The 17775-nt window shown below is 40.4% G+C and overlaps 1 protein-coding gene across 5 annotated transcripts in view; it reads right to left on the reverse strand.

The window, feature by feature from the left end:
- Positions 1-17775, reverse strand: part of NOSTRIN (nitric oxide synthase trafficking) — a 57403-nt gene that overhangs the window by 23096 nt on the left and 16532 nt on the right. For all 5 annotated transcript variants that reach the window (XM_045831505.1, XM_045831496.1, XM_045831487.1 and 2 more), the window contains 5 exons: positions 9043-9126; positions 5575-5637; positions 5308-5389; positions 3830-3892; positions 1209-1307 (listed from right to left, as the gene is read on the reverse strand). In XM_045831505.1, the coding sequence (XP_045687461.1) occupies positions 1209-1307; positions 3830-3892; positions 5308-5389; positions 5575-5637; positions 9043-9126 (391 nt within the window). The remainder of the gene's footprint in view (positions 1-1208; positions 1308-3829; positions 3893-5307; positions 5390-5574; positions 5638-9042; positions 9127-17775) is intronic.

A 17775-nucleotide genomic window follows, 5' to 3' on the forward strand; every position in this document is an offset into this window, starting at 1 on the left:
TGTCAGCTGGCGTTGTGAGAGACTGCATTTGGCTTCAGTGAATTTTTTGGAAGATTCTTTCAATGTGATTGCCCATTTCACGACTGGTGATTTATGAGTACGCCTGCCCACACTGCACTGAGTGTTCTGCGGTTTTTTGACAAAAACCATGACCCCCTTACCCTACCCTTCCTATTCACCCAATCTTGACCCGAATGACATTTTTTTTGTTTCCCCAGATGAAAACAGTCCTCAAAGGAAAATGTTTTGCCAATGTGGAAGAGATGAAATAAAAAATGGCAGAAGCACTAAAAGACATCAAAATCAGCAGGTTCAAAAACTGTTCTGAGCAGCAGAAAAAATGACTTGATAGGTGTATTGCATCAAATGGGGAGTACTTTGAAGGTGACTGAAGTTTAAGCATGTAAGAATAAATATACAGTGTCTTATAAATAAATTCTGTTCTTTTTTTTTGGGGGGGGGGTCCCTCCTCACAAGCATGAGGAAGCCACAAGAAAGTGATGGACTGATGCTTTCTCCTGCTCCTGGCTGTGAGCTGGTCCTCACCCACGTGAAAGGCAAAACCTGGGATGAGCTAGTGAGATCTGACAAGAAGGTGACCAAAAGCCTCAAGATTATCAAAAGCACTATCAGAAATATGACTTTTTATTTACTACATGAAGGCTGAACCTTGTCCCAAGTGTATATTTGTGCCTAGAACTGTTCTTTAATGATTATGTAAAAATATGATTAACTAATCACTTAAAATGTTATTTCATTTTTACTTCATCTGTCAAACATTTGTATTTTTTGTTTTATAATGTTCATAACATATTGATACAATACATAAAGTACTATATATTACACACAACATAAGTAAAGTACATTATATAATAAATGTGTGTATATATATATATACACATATATATTTTTTTACTTATTTGGGGAGTGAGCTGAGAAATGTTTAATTAATAGGATTTCCCATTAAAAAATGTGCACACCATTTGTCTATTTTGTCATCTGTCAATAATACCTTTTAAAGATATGTGAAAATAAAAATACAAATGGACCAGGAATGATTTAGAATCCCTTCTGATACTCTTACTCACTACAACTCTGCAGACACCCCGCACAGAGGGGGCCTCTGCCCGCTTTCTCATATCTATACTGAGGGCAGGGAGCCCACCTGTCTCCAAACCTCATGCACCCAGCTGGCCATGACGCGTTACCTTCTGCTTCTCCCTTTCAGTGATGGTTTGCTTGGAGCTTTCTATAAGATGGAAAAGTGCTTCATGCTTCTTGGTGCTCACCATTAATTTCTTTTTGGCCTAGAGTCAAAAAATATTTTTTAAAAAAGGAGCAGAAATTGATATCAAGAAAAACTCTTCTATTTTGGAACAAGTTAATGTTCATGTGCTAGCTTGAGTGATCGTGTAATTATAATTCTTCATTTCAGCCTTCACCTCAAAACCTGCCTAAAATATCATAATGGCTAAGGTTTTGCCCTGAGAACCACTGTGTATTTTTTCATTATTGTGGGTACACTCAAGAGGGTTATAAATTTTGTTAAAGCATCAAAGGCCTGCAAGCCTCCAAATGTTATTCTAGCTAACATGATGGAAGGGAATGGCTCTACCACAAAAAAAAATAATAAATAAAAATAAAAATAAAAGTAACACAACAAACATGGAAGAAATCCCACATCATTCTTATGAATCAACCTGGGCCACAGTTGAGGTTGTTTTAAGATGATTTTTTAAAACTTACAGCCAAGGGGAAATTTTGCTACCTGATGACCAGACATCTCATGAACTGCCCTGCATTTGTGAGATGGGGGTGAGGTTGGGGAAAGCTGGGAAGAAAGAAACACCCCAAGTCTCCTAACCCTATTGATGCCTCAAACCTCAGAGTAGGTTATGACTTAGGCGATCATTTTCTATTTTACACAGTTCCAAGTTGGCAGGAGGTAATGCTCCAGAGATAAAAAAAAGATTTCAGTTTGATTTGGATTCAGTCTGCTTCAGAAACTGGATTGATTGAAAGACTGTGTGGTTTTTCACCTTAGGAAGAACAGTAAAACCCGATGATGAAGGGAAAAACTCAGGTCTATTTTTCCTTAGGAATCAGGGGCAAAGGCTTCTGGAAACCTCTAAATGTATGAAACCTCTACAAAAGGGGGAAGCAAGAAGGTTCTAGACCCTCTTCCTCCACCTTTGGTCAGGCACATGCCCACAGATAAATGAGAGCTTGAGCCCAGAGCTTTGGTCCTTTAAGGCTTTTCATCAGTGTCTCCAGAACAGACTGCACTTCATTACTGACTTGCTGAGTCCCTTGAATTGTAACTGGAAACAAATTTATTGTAGCTCAAGAATTTTATGTTCTCTAATTTCTCTGTTGCTCTTTATAAAACATAAAATTATTTTTATTGGGAAAATTAATTGGTGGAAAGTGGGAAATAATAAAAGATGCTTTTTGTTCCTGAAAGCAATTGCAGCTGCTGAGCTTGCTTTCTCTATTTTAGTCCATTACATTGAATTTCCCATGAAAGCTGAATATTTAGAGAATGGATTTTTTAAAAACAAATTCTGTTTAAGAAAGTTCATGAAATCAAGAGCAAAACTAAAAACAAATGACTGGATGCTGTTTTTGAGACTTTTAAATATGTATTTTAAATGTGATTCCCATGAGCTTACTTTTATCAGTACTACTATTGTGGGTATAGAAATTCATTTATCTCAAACATTCCTTATTAATATTTTTGATCTCATGGAGTCTTCTATTTCAGCAAAAGCTTCAGCAGCAACACCGAAGTCTGATATATGGGCTACCCGTTTCTGATGGTCTCTGGTTATTTATACATACAGGTGGCTCTCTACCTGGGAAGGTTCTCCTTGGGGCCTGGAACTTGGGAGATAAAAAAGGAGAATTTCAACTTTTGGAGCACAAGTCCGTCCAAAGAATATCCTTGGGTTTTCTTGGCAGATTCCCTCTCTCATCCTTTCTACTAAAAATGAATTCCTCCTAAACTGGATTGTTCTAGAATAATCTTCTGTGCATATATATGAGCTCAATCTGTTATTCTCTCTGCTTAAGAACCTATAGAATATTCTCTAAATTTTCATACCAGATCATAATTCATCTCCTTAGAATTCATTCACTATTTCCTGCACATGTTACCTATCAATAAAATTTAAAATTACTGGGAAATAAGAACCACATCTTAGTACAGTGTGGTGCACAATAAATGGACTGTACATACTTGTAGAATGAATACACATACATCCCTTCACACGTTGTCACCCACCCCTCATGGTGCTCCTCTCACTTGTAAGACAGATCACAAACGCCCTTCTACAAATGACAAAACCAAAACTCGGAGAGTATTTGCCACTTGCCCCAAGTTACAAATGATACAGAGAGGCAGTCGGCATAGTGAAATGATCAAGAGTAACCTAGAGCCCAACTTGTAACACTTCCTGTTTCAAGCATTAACCAGTTTTGTAAGCTTAGGCAAATTATTTATCTCTTTATCTCAGTTTCCCCACCCATCTTCAAGATGAGACAATGCCAGGTCACATACAACAGTGGGGTGTTGTGATGATTAAATATATAGGATATAGCACTTCGTACACAATAAATGCTATGTGTTGGCTATAAAGAAAATCCATATTCAGAGCCCTGCTCTTCCACTGATTGAGTGGAAAGGTATATCTATATAATAACTTGGGTGAGGAAGCATTTTTCTCTTCAGTTAGCACTTAGAAATACTAACACTAAAACACATTATTGTGCAAAAGTAAAAAAGCTTCAATCCTAAAACTTGTTCACACAAAAGATGTTTGTTACTCACCTTAATTTGTTGATTCCAGTTGCTAATGAAAAGATTCGCTGTCTTTTCAAATTCATTATCAAGCTATGAAGAGAAAAATAATTTTTTTTAAAGATTTTTTTATTTATTTATTTTTAGGGAGGGAAGGGAGGGAGGGAGAGGGTAAGAGAGAGAGAGAGAGAGAGAGAGAGAGAGAGAGAGAAACATCAATGTGTGGTTGCTGGGGGTTATGGCCTGCAACCCAGGAATGTACCCTGGCTGGGAATCAAACCTGGGACACTTTGGTTCCCAGCCCGCGCTCAATCCACTGAGCTACGCCGGCCAGGGCTGATAGATGATTACACTGTTTTCTCATAATCACTGTAAATACCCCCATCACTGTAGCCCTCAGTAGAACATCCATTCTGGAAAAATACATGTGTGTCCACACAAACCTCAATTCCATTTCCTGACTGCATTTAACGAATCTGAGTAAAAATATTTTTTTTTATCATTTTTCTTCCATCAAGAATTTTTACAAATCCTCTCATCACACTGACTTGCTACTTTTCAGACCTGCTTTTTCTGGCTGTAATCACTTGAAATTCTCCTTAGCCACTGCCTCTCCCCTGCTCTCCCCTCCCCTCCCCTTCCCAAGGACCACCTATTATTGCTTCAGAACTCCTTATCTGCACCTGGTCTTGAAATAGTGACCATGAGCCACCCCTATCAGAGCTAAGCAACTTTTATTAAACACACCTTATATTGCCTGAAAATATATTTGAAAGCCCTTAACTGTATGACACACAAATAAAAAGAAAAATGAGCACAAGTGAAGCTGTTCTGACAGGAAAAGTACACGGACTGGAGAATATGTTATACAGTTGGAGCAGGTGTCCCTGAAGTGTTTAGCTATTTTTCTTTAATTTGCAGGCTGTTTGAGGATTTATACCTATTATTGCCTTTACGTAATCCCAAGCTATTAAGAATAGAACAGCATTTCTTTTTAAAAATGTGTTTATAATATTTATTTATAAAAGGATTATCCATTTATTGAAAGACAATGGAAACAAACAAGTACAAAAAATGAAATAACCTCTGGTTCCACTCTCTAAAGATAATTCATATTGACAGTCTGAGGAGCTTCTTCCATGTATACATATTTTACAAAATTGAGATCATATTGATAGATTTTTTAATCCTGATTTTTAATTTAACATTATATAGAAAAAAACTCCCCACATGTCATTAAATTCTTCTATGATAAGATCTCTAATGGTTACATAGTATTCCATTGCTTGAATTTAACTATAACTTATTTTTGGGTAATGAAGAAGTTTCCAGTTTTTCCCTATTACAAAAATGTTTTAACAAACATCCTTGTACATAAATATTTGGGTTTGTTTTTATTTTCATGACTAATTTCTGAAACCTAGGATGATTTTTAGATCATCTTTTATTTCTTGAGCCAAAGACAGAAATCTTGCTTAAACAGGGAAGAGAAAAAGATTTTGACTCACTGATTTTTTCTTCTTCTCATGTACACTCAGGACCTGATGAGTTGGTTTTATTGCTTCCGACTCAATTGCTTTGCCAAGTTTTCTGGAAAAAGAACATAAGAGACACACAACTATAGCATTAGGATTTATATCTGCTTTTCCAAATTATTTTCTGGGGAAATAAAACTGTGTGTTACGGCAAGTTTGAAGTGGAGTATGGTCGCACACCCACATTAAATATTTACGACTCCTGTTGGGGTTGGAGGAGGCTGAGGTGGGAGCACTCACTGATGCAGGTCTGCTGCAGACTTCATGCCCTCCGAGACCCAGGCCCAGGCACTGATGACGCAGCTGGAGGCAAAAACAAGGAGGCACAAGAATGCGTCATTTTCCCAGAAAGTCTGATTCCTTGCATTCAGCAATTGCACTCGTATCCCTAATCTTATTTCAATTTCTCCATGGGATTAAATGCTGCTAACATATTTATTTGCACTATATTCATTACAGAAACTGCTATTTTTCAGTCATTTTTTCTTGAGATTTTCATTTTCTGTTTCATGTCTGTAAAAAATCGGGGAAATAAAATAGCCAAGGCTGAGAAGGCATTTAGAATAGGCAGGAGACAACATGTTAGGGGTAGGAGGCCCTTAAAGACAATCTTTTCAGGCTCCTTATTTCAGAGATAATAAACTGAGGCTCAGAGAAGTGAAGAAGTGACAGAAGATTCAAGAGCCCTGACCATGTTCTGCATGTTGCTCTTGGGGTTGGGGTTCAGGTCTTGTTCCCTGTTGGATTTTACTACAACAGCTCAGATATTTTATGGCCTAGTGAGCAGTATCTTGATTCAACATAAGGATGACACTGTACTGTCCTCAGCAGCACAGAGAGGATTAGGAAGTGCGATACCATTTTCTTCTATGGAAGGGGCATGCAGGACTCACAGCTGCCTACAATTCCATCAGTAACTTTGGGCACAGAGCCTGTGTGGCCTTTGAGGGAGGAGGAAGGGGCAGATCAGTGCCCTTACTGACATTAGGACGGTGCAGAATGTTTGCCTGCAAATGATCTAGGTTGCACCCTATAGTCAGATAATGGGAGAACTGGATCAAAGGGTACCAGATTTTCTGCATGCCCAAAGCCAGACAAAACCAGAAACAAGAGAGTACCTCCTGTATTCCTCCAATTCTAGGAACTTCCAGAAAAGACCAAACAAATCTATACATTGACAGGAAGCAGATCAGTAGTTGCTTGAGACTGTGGGGGCAGGGTTGCAAATAGGCATGAAGAACCTTTTGTGTAACAAAATGTAGGAGACTGCTCTGCGAGGCATGGGCCCAGCTCCCACTCAGAGATGCACAGGACCCACGCCCATGGATAGGTTCTTTCGTGGGGAATCAGGCCTGCAATGTGCCTAGGCCACTTTGAGTGTTGCTCTTGCTAAAAAACTCCCTCACCCTGAACCGAGGACATTTACTGCAAAGTAACTTCCTAAAATCCATGCTAAACCTTCCAAGGATGAGCATAACCGGTTCAACCACTTTTGCCTTTTCATTTGCAAATATCCCTCTTCTGTGATGTGATTAATGGCATTGGCTCCTTTGTCTTCTGTAAAAGGTAACCACCTAAAGCGAACCTGTGCACAGTAAATGAGGACCATCATGTAATGTGCCAAGAAACCCAACGGAGGCCGTCATGGCAAGGGCCAAGGCTTTTGCTTCCCTTGAGAGAAAAGCCATGCTGTCCCTTTTCCTCCACCAGACCCGGTAGTCCATGTGAATGTCTCATTTCGTCCATAATGACACAGACACTGCAGGCCAGTGTCTGCATCAATGAATTGTGTCTGTGTTTATTTTAGTGGTGGCTACATAGTGTATACAAAAATCAAAATCGACCAAATCATACGCTTAAAATGGGTGCTTATTATTGCATATAAATTAAAACTCAGTTGAATTTATTTTTTTAAAAAGGGAAGCCAGGCACACTTTTGGGAAGAGAAGCTGACATTTTACCATCAGAGATGCCAGAAAACAGGGGGCGAAGCCGAGGGCGCTGTCCTCAGAGGGGCTGTGAATCCACAATCCCCGCTTTGTTGCCAGTGTGAGTTTGGAGAGATCACTTGATTTCTCTGACCCTCCTTTAATTGGACTTTTAAGCTAGAAATAATTCAGGTTACTTAATGCAAGACTTAGTTACTAACACAGACTTGAGTATAGGTACAAGTTCAATTACTGTTTATTATTAAATATGACTGCTGATCCTGGCTAACCAAACATCCTGGATGTGCCAGCTCTCTGGGAGCACCGTGCTGGATGCTCCGGCTGCAATGCAACATGACACATACCTCCACCCTGCACCTCTCATTCTTTAGTAATTACTTTTTTCTTTTTAATGAGTTGGCGTGACATTGGTTAACAAAATTAAACAGGCTTCAGTTGCACAATTCTACAGCACAATATCTGTACACTGTATTGTGTGTTCACCACCCCAAGTCGAGTCTCTGTTTATCACCCTTTATTCCCCCACACCCTCCTCCACCTCCCCACATTTAGAAGGCAATTAGAATCAGAATCAACAAACACTTACAGGACTTTGGTTCTGTCCCAGGTAGTACACACACTTCTTGTATTTAATCCCCACAACAATTATGTGAGATGGGTTTTATTTCCATTTTAAATAGTCACTTAGAAGTAAGATAAATTTTCCTAATTGCCTACCTGGTAAGTGGTAGAGCTAGAACTTAAACTCGGGTAGTCTAAGAAAAGTCTTTCTATTGAACCACTGTGCTATACTGACCCCTTTGTAGTCTACTACAGAACCAAAGTCCCATAAGTGGGACAGAACCAAAGTCCCATAAGTCTACTAACACACTATCCTAAAGTTCAAGCTAAAAGTCAGAGCACTTTCGAAGTCAACACTTGCGAGTACAGATGATGCCTAAAGAGTAATGAGAATATGAGCTCTCAAAGCCTTCCTTTCTTTCTTTCCCTCTCATTCACCATCAAAAGAGGCTTTTGCAATGGTATTGCCAGACATCTGCAAGCATTAGTCAAGAATCTTCCTAACAAATGATCACTAATGGGCCGTGTTTTACAATACCAGTATCTTCTTTCTCTGCCTCCAAAGAAGGAATCAACTTCATTCTGAAAAGCACTGAGGAAGATTTCAGCACCCAATGTTCTCATCTCTTTCCATACATTTTCTCATTGAATATACACCACCCCATATACACACCCATATGCACACACCATGGAGAATATATCATTATTTCTTCTAACAGTGGAGGAAGTCAAGGTGCAGAAAGGCCAGTTTATTTGGTGAAGGTCAGACAGTTGAAAGAAAGCAGGATTCACACTTTTTGACTTCAAGACATTCCAAATGAACAACACTGCTTTCCAAGTTAACTATCATCACCGACCTATTGAATTTAAGGTTGTAGGAGTCACGAAGACATGGGATGAATCCAGCTCATCAACTCCTTATCTGTGTGACTAGGGCAAGTGTCTTAAACTCTCCAAGACTGAAGACCTTGTCTGTAACAGGTACAATAATAAGCTTTCTCAGGGGTTCTGAGGATTAAGTGAGAGAGTCTATAAAAGCATTTAACACAACATGCAGCTCATAGTCAGGGCCCGAGACCTGGAAGCCATGCTTGCCGTCATGCACCTGCTACCTTGATAGCAGGAAGATGGAACTGAAAAAATGTCCCTTTTGATTGCTTTTAAGAATTATTTTACCTTATCTCCTCCACATACTTACTTTTTTTTTGTGGTCTGTATTGCTTTGCTCAGCTTAATTGCCAGTTTCTGAAGTCCTTTGGCATAGTTAAACTCCAAGTTTGCCCTGTTAGCAAAGGGATAGTTAGGCTGTGCACCAGAAGTTATGCAACTCCCCCCACCCCCACCCCCAACACACACCAAGGAGAGAGCTCTGGCTGACAATACAAAGCCCACATAAAGAGATGATTTGTTTACTATGAAGTTCCTCTTCTCCTTAGGCATCATCCTTAGGGCTATCCAAGAGAATCCTACAAAGGGAGAGAGTTCTATTTGTTTGGCCTTCTTGTACACTATTGTTATGGGTTAAATTTCCCCAGCCCCTGAAGAGGCTGAAGTCCTAAACCTGAGAGCCCAAGAATGTGCCCTTATTTGGAAATGGGTCTTTGCAGGTGGTCAGATTAAGCTGAGGTCGTCAGGGTGGATCCAAACCCAATATGGCTGTGTTGTTATAAGCAGGGGAAATTTGAACATGGAGACATAAACACACACACACACACACACGAAGAATGCCATATGAAGATGAAGGCAGAGATGGGGTGATGCATCTATAAGCCAGGAATGCTGAAGATTGTCAGTGAACCACTAGAAGCTAGGACACAGGCATAGAACAGGTTCTCTCTCACAGACCACAGACAGAATCCACCTGGCCGGCATCAGGATCTCAGACTTCAAAGACAGAAGAACTATAAATTTCTGTTGTTTAAACTACCCAGTCTGTGACTCCGTGTGACAGCAGTGCTAGCAAACTACTTTTACTAGCAGGGAACAGAAGATTTCCCTATTTATTATCCTGGGACATTGGTACTACCAGATTATCTCTACATTTTAATAACTGGCAATAAAATGATAAATTATGATGGAGTTAGCTGAACAGTAACTTTCTAATGGGAAGGTGTTATGGTGGCCATCACCATATTTAGAAATGAAGTTCTATTACTTTCTGTGCCAGACAAGACTCAGTGGGGAATCTGGGCACACCCTTCAAAAGACAAGCCCTTGGTTCTTTGGATAGACTGAATCGCTCTCATCTTAAACCGATTTTACCAGGTTTTACTTATAGGCCCATCTGCAGATAAGATGAAAACATTCATTTTCTCACTTTTCACTGACAATCATAAAAGTATAGAGAAAATAAATATGTATTGTTTTCCTTAATACGGACCAGAGAGCTTTTTGTTGAATATTTTTCAGTTCTTTAATTTTATATTTATTATAAAATATCTTTAGAATTATTTATGGCTTCATTTCATTTCTGATACAGTCCCAGAACTCTCCAGTAACTAACTTCAGACCCGCATTATTTTCCCACACGCAGTAGACTCGGTGTTATACACTGAACAGGGAAAGGCAGCTCTCTTTTATGAAATGGAGTCCAGAGATCATGGACTATTGATCTATTGCTAAATTTCTATTTATTTTTCCCTGCTAGTTATTTTTTACCACTGTTTAAAAGAACAAAAAGTATTGTAGGAGGCATGTTAAGGCCATGGTGCAAAAACATTCACTTGGTATCAGACCTTGCCCAAGTATGAGGAGAGGTTAAGGCAAGTATTTTAAAATAATGAAGCTAGTAAATAAATGTCGCATTAAAAAAAAACAAACAGATTTCTCTGCTCTAAGAATGCATTCCAATCGATGGAGAGGTAGAGAGAGTGCTGGTCAGCAGCAAGCCAGGAGAGACCATCATGACTGATGAACTTGGAGGCTCTATAATCCCAGCAGACCTCTACCATTCAGTGGGTGGCACTAGGCAGCATAAAAGGGAGTAATTAGTCCTACACCAGGGGTTTTTATGACAATTTAAATACAGTAATGACCCAAGCTTAGGAGGGGCTCAAAGACTGAAACAATTGCTGTTGACCTGCATGATCTGACCCCTTGTTCCTTCTCTGATTTCCTCTCCCACCAGTTTTTCCCTTGCTCACTATACTCTGCTCGTGGCCAGACAGCATCCTGCCTCAGAGCCCTTGCACTTGCTGTGGCCTCTGCCGTGTACTCCTTCTGCTATGTAATCATACAGCATTATCCTTCATGTAAACCCCAACAGGTCTTGTTCAAACACCACAACCTCAGAGGCTGCCCTATCTAAGAGTATCCTTGCTAATTTATGTCCTAGACCTTAGGTCACTATTTTAAATCACATATTTTTCAGTGTACTTCTATGACCACTCCTTGAATATAAGCTCCATAAGGGTCGAGAATCTTTGTTCATTGTCACATATATGTTACAATGGCTGGCACACAATAGGTGCTTGGTGTATGTGTAAATGAATGAATGAATAGACTTTCCATCAGGTCTTGGTGAGAATTTTTAACTGGTTTCTGCCACGAGTCTGTTCTGTCTTCACCACTTTCAAAAACTTAAAATAGCCAAACTATTTAGGTGTATTCCTACAAGTTTGAGCTGTGCTCAGCCCTGATATCAGAGTACACAGCTTTCCAGCACTTGGAATAGCTAAACAAATAAACCCTTTCCTAGTCTATTGCTGACCAGAGGGCTTGTCAGGACTTTCCTTCCCAGCCCTCTTTCTTGGGGGTAGCACATAGAGCATTAAATATGAGGGAGCATTTGCAGTGCTCAGCTCAGAGCTGGGCACCAACAAATTCCTAACACACATTAATTTTTCTAATGATCATTATTATGTACCCCAAAAGACCTCTAAGCATTCAGAACACCCCAGATATACAGAGGTGGGGCGGTGTGGGGGAAGAAGCCCATAGTTTGCACATCTATCAGCTCCAGAACAGTTTGGAATGGCTTCTAACAGGAAAGGTCAGTGCTGGCGGCACAGCCTGTTCCTCTGAACTCAGTTTCACTTTTAGAAAGACCTTGCAGCTTGTACAATGTGTCCTAGAGAGTAAGCAGAAATAGAAAGAACAATACCCAGAAGGAAGTGCTACTTTTCTTTAAAGCACTAACTTAATTAGATCCACCTAGGGGAAAATGTGGGGCTTCGGTGGCGAAAAAGGGAGAGGGTCCTGCTCATTGTGAAGCTATTGCTCTCCTGTTTGGGGCCTGGCCGTCTGTACTCCTGAGCTCCAGTGTCTCTGCTGGCTTTCCCTTGAGCATGGTAGAAGCCTAATCAGCCTAATGGAGATACAATTACCACACAGCATTTCTTGCTTTGGAAGGGTTCTCTTTGTGTACCAGTGTCTTAGAAGCCTGCAATGGGGCAGATTTGTGATATTTTACAGGTTGGGTATAGCTTAAAAGTCCAAAGAGTGCTCTCCTGACAAATGTGTCATCTACAATCTGCCCACATAAAATGTAGTGACATCCAACATTTATTGGGCACTTACAACATACCAGGCAGCATTCTAAGTGTTTTAGGTATGTTTCCTCCTTTAGGCCATGATAACTCCCACCAGGCAGGCACCCTCACTCTACCCATTTCATGGAGAGGGATAGCAAGGCACAGACAGTCTAGTCAGTAACTTGCCACAGGTCACCATGAAGAAGTGACAGAGCTGGGATTCAAACATGGCAGACTGGCTGGAGGACCTGCCTGCTTAGGCACTTGGGTCTCCTATTCTGAGACTGGGGAAGAGGCTGCAGATGGAGAATTGTGGGAGGGTGAGGGGGGAGTTAAAGGTAAGTATTTTTAAAGATTGATGCTGCCTCTCATTTCGCCTTTAACTGCAGTGTTTCTGAATCACCATAGCTCCCGGTGGCTTAGCAGTCCAGCCGGAACCCACAGCAGCCTCAGTGCATACTGAGTTCCCAGGGCTTCTTCCAGCATCACTCGTGCTAATATTGTAAGGTGTGTTCCCAAATGGGGGGAAGGAGGTGTTAAGAGTCTGGGAAATGGGAAAGGCGTGGTTTAAGATGTCAACTGTCACCAACATAGCCCTCTGAGGCAGAACTGAGTTAGACACAGCTTCTTGTCTGTCCACCCTCGGTATAGTAAAAGGTTTTAGAACAAGCATTCAAATCAACCGTGCAAAGCAGGCTGTAATCATCTCTTCTTGCATCTTGAATCCTAATGGCCATTTCACAATCCTCAGCAGATGACTCCGCAAGTCAGAAGGAAATGAAATGAATCAGTGTTGGGGGCTGGGTGTGGGTACATGGAGAGTGGAACTCTGTGCGGGGCTTCCCTTCTGGGGAGTGGCCTGCAGATATAAGGTTCTCAGGCCTCTGGCCCTGAATGGTCTTTATCTTCGCAGAGGTTAATTGCTAAATTTCTCCCAGGAGAAAATGGTTCTGATAAATTATTTTCCAACTGGCAAGCATAGAGAGAGCTGTCACTTTTTAAACTTGGAATGTTTGTAAATTGAACAAACATGCCATGTGGCTAGTCTCTGCTTACGGTCTAATAAAACAGTATGTCTGTGAGAGAATTCTTGTCAAATAGAAATGAACTGACTTCAGGGTTTTCCCAAGTAGAGGTGGCAATCGCAGGCCCCTCCACACCGCACCCCTCCCCACAACTGCTCAGTCCCTTACAGGGAACTGCCTTATCACGGTTACCGGCCTGAAAGTCACCATATGCGAAGGCAGTCAAGAGAGACAGAGTTAATCTCAAACTGAGACCTAGAATTTTCATCCCCTCATTAAAATAATTAGAAATATGCTGCTAAAAACATTGTGCTTACTGTTCTAGCCCTATGGCTATCTAATAGGAGTGGAGATTCTTTCTCCAAGCAGTTGTTTCAGTGCATGTGAAATTGATGTTGTGTATATCTTTCCATGGGCTAATCAACTGCAGAATATTCCAGTGAATTTCAAAGATCCTAGACCAGAGAAATGTCATGCACTGACTTTTAATCCATTTATGATCTGATTTCCTCTCAGCATGTGGAGACAGGTTAATAAATTTTCATTAGTAATAATGAAGATCAACCTAAGTCAAAGACTAACATTTGTCTTAGAATTTAAAATAAATTATACTTTTGAAAGAAGGAAGAGATGGAAAATACAGGGTATCAGATTCAATATTTTAGGTAGAGCACAAATTAAACTCTAAGAATATAAGTGACCTTGAAATCAATTTTAGAATGTCCTGCTCTAATAAAATTAAGATTTTAAAAAGTGGTAAAAAAAAACCCACCAAAAACATAAACTGCAGTGGGTTCCTGTGTCTACAAGGAATTAAATTAAAAGATATGCACTACTATGGTCATTTCAGTGTTATTTACAATAGCCAGAATATGGAAGCAGCCCAAATTCTCATTAATAGACAAGTAGATAAAAAAGTTGTGAGATATACACACACACACGTAAACATATATATATATATTCTTTTTTTGCAGCTAGGAGGTATTTATTTTATATATATATATATAGATAGATAGATATATCTATATATGTATCTTCTGGCAGAAAAAGATATATATAATAGACATATTATATATATATTTTATATATGTGTGTGTGTGTGTATATATATATATATATATATATCTTGGCCATAAAAAAAAGAATGAAATCTTACCATTTTCGACAGCATGGAGCGACCTGTAAGAACCTCTAGACCTATAAGGTATCAAGTTAACTGAAATAAGTCAGAGAAAGACAAATATCATATGGTTGCACTTATATGTGGAATCTAACATACAAAATAAACAAAACAGAAACAGACTCCTAGATACAGAGAACAGACTAATGATTGCCAGAGGGGAGAGGGGTTGAGAGACAGGTAGAAAAGGTGAAGGGATTGAAAACTACAAATGCGTATTTACAAATCAGTCACATGATGTAAAGTACAGTGTAGGGAATGTAGCCAATGATACTGCAGCAATTATGTGTGGTGCCAGCTGGGTACTGGAAATACCGGGGGATCATTTTGAAAAGTATATGATTGACCACTGCGCTGTACACCTGAAACTAATGTAAAATGATATTAAATGTCAACCATAATTGAAAAATAATATTAAAAAAATAAAAAGGAACTAAGGCTCTCTCAAGCTTGAAAACAGCAGGGGACAGAGCCCTGCCTTCATTATGAATTAAAAAAGAATTTTCGTAATCTGAAAATCTTTGTTCATAGTATCATCCCCATCTCTGGCCTCCTAATTTCCACAAGCAACAGCTTCTGGTTGGGGCCTGGAATGCTGACATTTTCCACCCAAGCTTCATCAGTTCGTCTTTTAAAAGACAATCCTGAGCTCATTTTACAAACAGACTACATAGCAATCTGAAAGACATTCTTACATGGAAACTCTGTTCTTCTAGTGGCTGGGTTCTCTGGCTAGCCCACAACACCCACTTTATCATTACTGATGGCCTCTCTTCTGCTTCCTGAGAACAGTTTCAAGGGTGAAATGGGAGGATGAGACCAGGAGGACTCCCTTCTTGGGGGTCCAGGCTGAGAGTCCCACTGAGTTACCGCTCACCTTTAGCCCAGGGAGTGGACGGCTATGGCAGCTCTAGAACTTTAGGTCCCCTGTATCTGCTGATGCCTGTGCTGAATGAGCTCAGAAAAGGGATTGTGAAAGTGTTGTCATGGGGGAAGTCAGGGAAAATGGACAAGAAGGGCAGGTTTCAAAACTTTTTATCTAGAAAACAAAATTTTCTATAGAACCCACCATACTGTATAAATACTATGTGGGAGAGGGAGGAGGGAGTGAGCCCTGCCTGTTTAACCCTCTCATCCCCCTAGTGTCCCTTGAGGGTCCCCACAGACTAGTGTGCTACCAAGTTGGAAAGCCACTGGGCTTGATGGCTGCTGATGTCCCTACCCACAGAGGACCCTAAAAGGACCTCTTGAGAGTGCTGGGACTCCCACAGCAGTGCCCCAAGCTGTCTGTCCACTTAGAAGATGTCCTTACATGAAGTCTGGGTTGGGCTGGGTAGAAATCAAAAAGTATCATCTCATCCACATCCCCATCTGTAAATCAGGACTGAATGAGAGAGCTCATTTGTACTGCCTTGGGTTGTGAGAACTAAAGTAAAAATGACTAGATATAAGACATGTCTAACACAGGGGCTGATCTATATAGACTGTGCTGGATAAATGGTCTCATCTGTAATTTTATTCTTGTTTTCAGCTTTTGTTCAAAATAATATTCTCTATACTATGTAAGAGAATATTAAGGTATATTTCTTTGACACACTCATTTGTTGCTCTTCAGAAATAACCTAACTTGAACTTCTTAAGTTATGAGTGCCTGAAGATAGAGAGTCACTCGGACATTAATGCCTTTATTCATTCAGTGAGCACCTATTGAATGCCTGCTCTGTGTCAGGCTCTGTGCTACTTGCAAGGGACAGAAGGACCCTCAAGGAACTCAGCCTTCAGTGGAGGAGACAGAAAGTGAATGGAGAGTAATGGTATAGGGCAATAAGAGCTGTATCAGAGGTAAGCACTAGCTTTAGACGTCTCTGAGAAGCACTTTTTTGAGACTGGGGGCTGGAGTCAAGGGAGGCCCATTAGAAAGGGATGGTTGAAATTTTTTTTTTAATATTTTGTTTATTTATTTTTAGATAGAAGGGAAGGAAGGAGAAACAGAGAGAGAGAGAGAAACATCAATGTGTGGTTGCCTCTCATGCAAAACCCTACTGGGGACATGGTGCACAACCCAGCTATGTGCCCTAACCATGAATCGAACCAGTGACCCTTTGGTTCACAAGCCAGTGCTCTACTGAGCCTCACCAGCTAAGGCAGGATGGCTGAATCTTAATGCATTGACTGGAGCCTAGCAGTCAATGCATTAAGGTGAATTAATTTCACTAAAGGTGAAAAAGTGTCTGCAAGGCAGAGGATATAGCTTGCACAATGCAAGGACCCAAGATGAGAGGTAGGAGTGGGTGGGAGGGGTGGGAGGGGCAGCAGGGACACACTGGGGGTGCCTGCAAGTGGTTCAGTAAGATGGAGAGGAACATGGGTTACGGGAAGATGGAGAGACAAGCTTCATATGGAGGAAGAATCTAGATTTCTTTTAGAAAATACTGTGAGGCCTGAATTTTATACTGAAGGTGGTGGGAGTCTTTAAAAGGTCTTAAACAGGGTCATGGCCACAGAATGGATGATGAATCAGAGAGAGAGATAAGGCCCTAGCCAGGTCCCTAGTTGCTTGGGCTAGAAAAAGAAGATGCTGTGAGGGAATGCAACTCTGAGCCAGGGTGCAAGACTCAAGGGTTGAGAGTGGTTTCCATCCCAGCCTTCACAGGGCCTTCGCACAGTGCATGAACTGCACAGCTGGAAAGCAGCACCCCTAGACGGAAGAAAGAGTTCAGAGATTTTTTTCCAGAACATGGCAGAAGCAATGAAATGAAAAGAAAGCTATAAGGTATAAGAAGTGTTTAGAAGAAATAATGATGATTTGGTTATAAGTTGAGACGGAAGAAGAGATCATGGGTGACTCCCAGGTATTGGGCTTTATTGGGTGGCCAGTGGTCCTAGTAACCATGGTAAAAAAAAAAATCAGGAGTTCCAGCTTTGAGGAAAAGCTGATAGATACTGTTTTGGACAGGCTGGCTTTGAGGCTCATGGGACACCCAGGTGGAATTGTCCAATAGACTGCTGGATATATGATTTGAAGTACAGATAAGACTTATTGTCTATAGTAATATACCTCTGGGAATCATCAATATGCAAAAGGAAGCTGAAGCTGTGGATCACGAGGCTATGGGTGGAGTAGAAAAAGTGAGGATTTATTAGAGATTTTCTTTTAATTATTTATTCCTTTGTTGACAACATCTACAATGAATCATGGATGGAACAATGGCCAACTTTCTTTTCTTTTTTTTTTTTCTTTTCTTTTCTCTCTC

Source organism: Phyllostomus hastatus, unplaced genomic scaffold (genome assembly GCF_019186645.2).
Source record: "Phyllostomus hastatus isolate PE091 unplaced genomic scaffold, TTU_PhHast_1.1 phas_contig_1, whole genome shotgun sequence".
Taxonomy (NCBI): domain Eukaryota; kingdom Metazoa; phylum Chordata; class Mammalia; order Chiroptera; family Phyllostomidae; genus Phyllostomus; species Phyllostomus hastatus.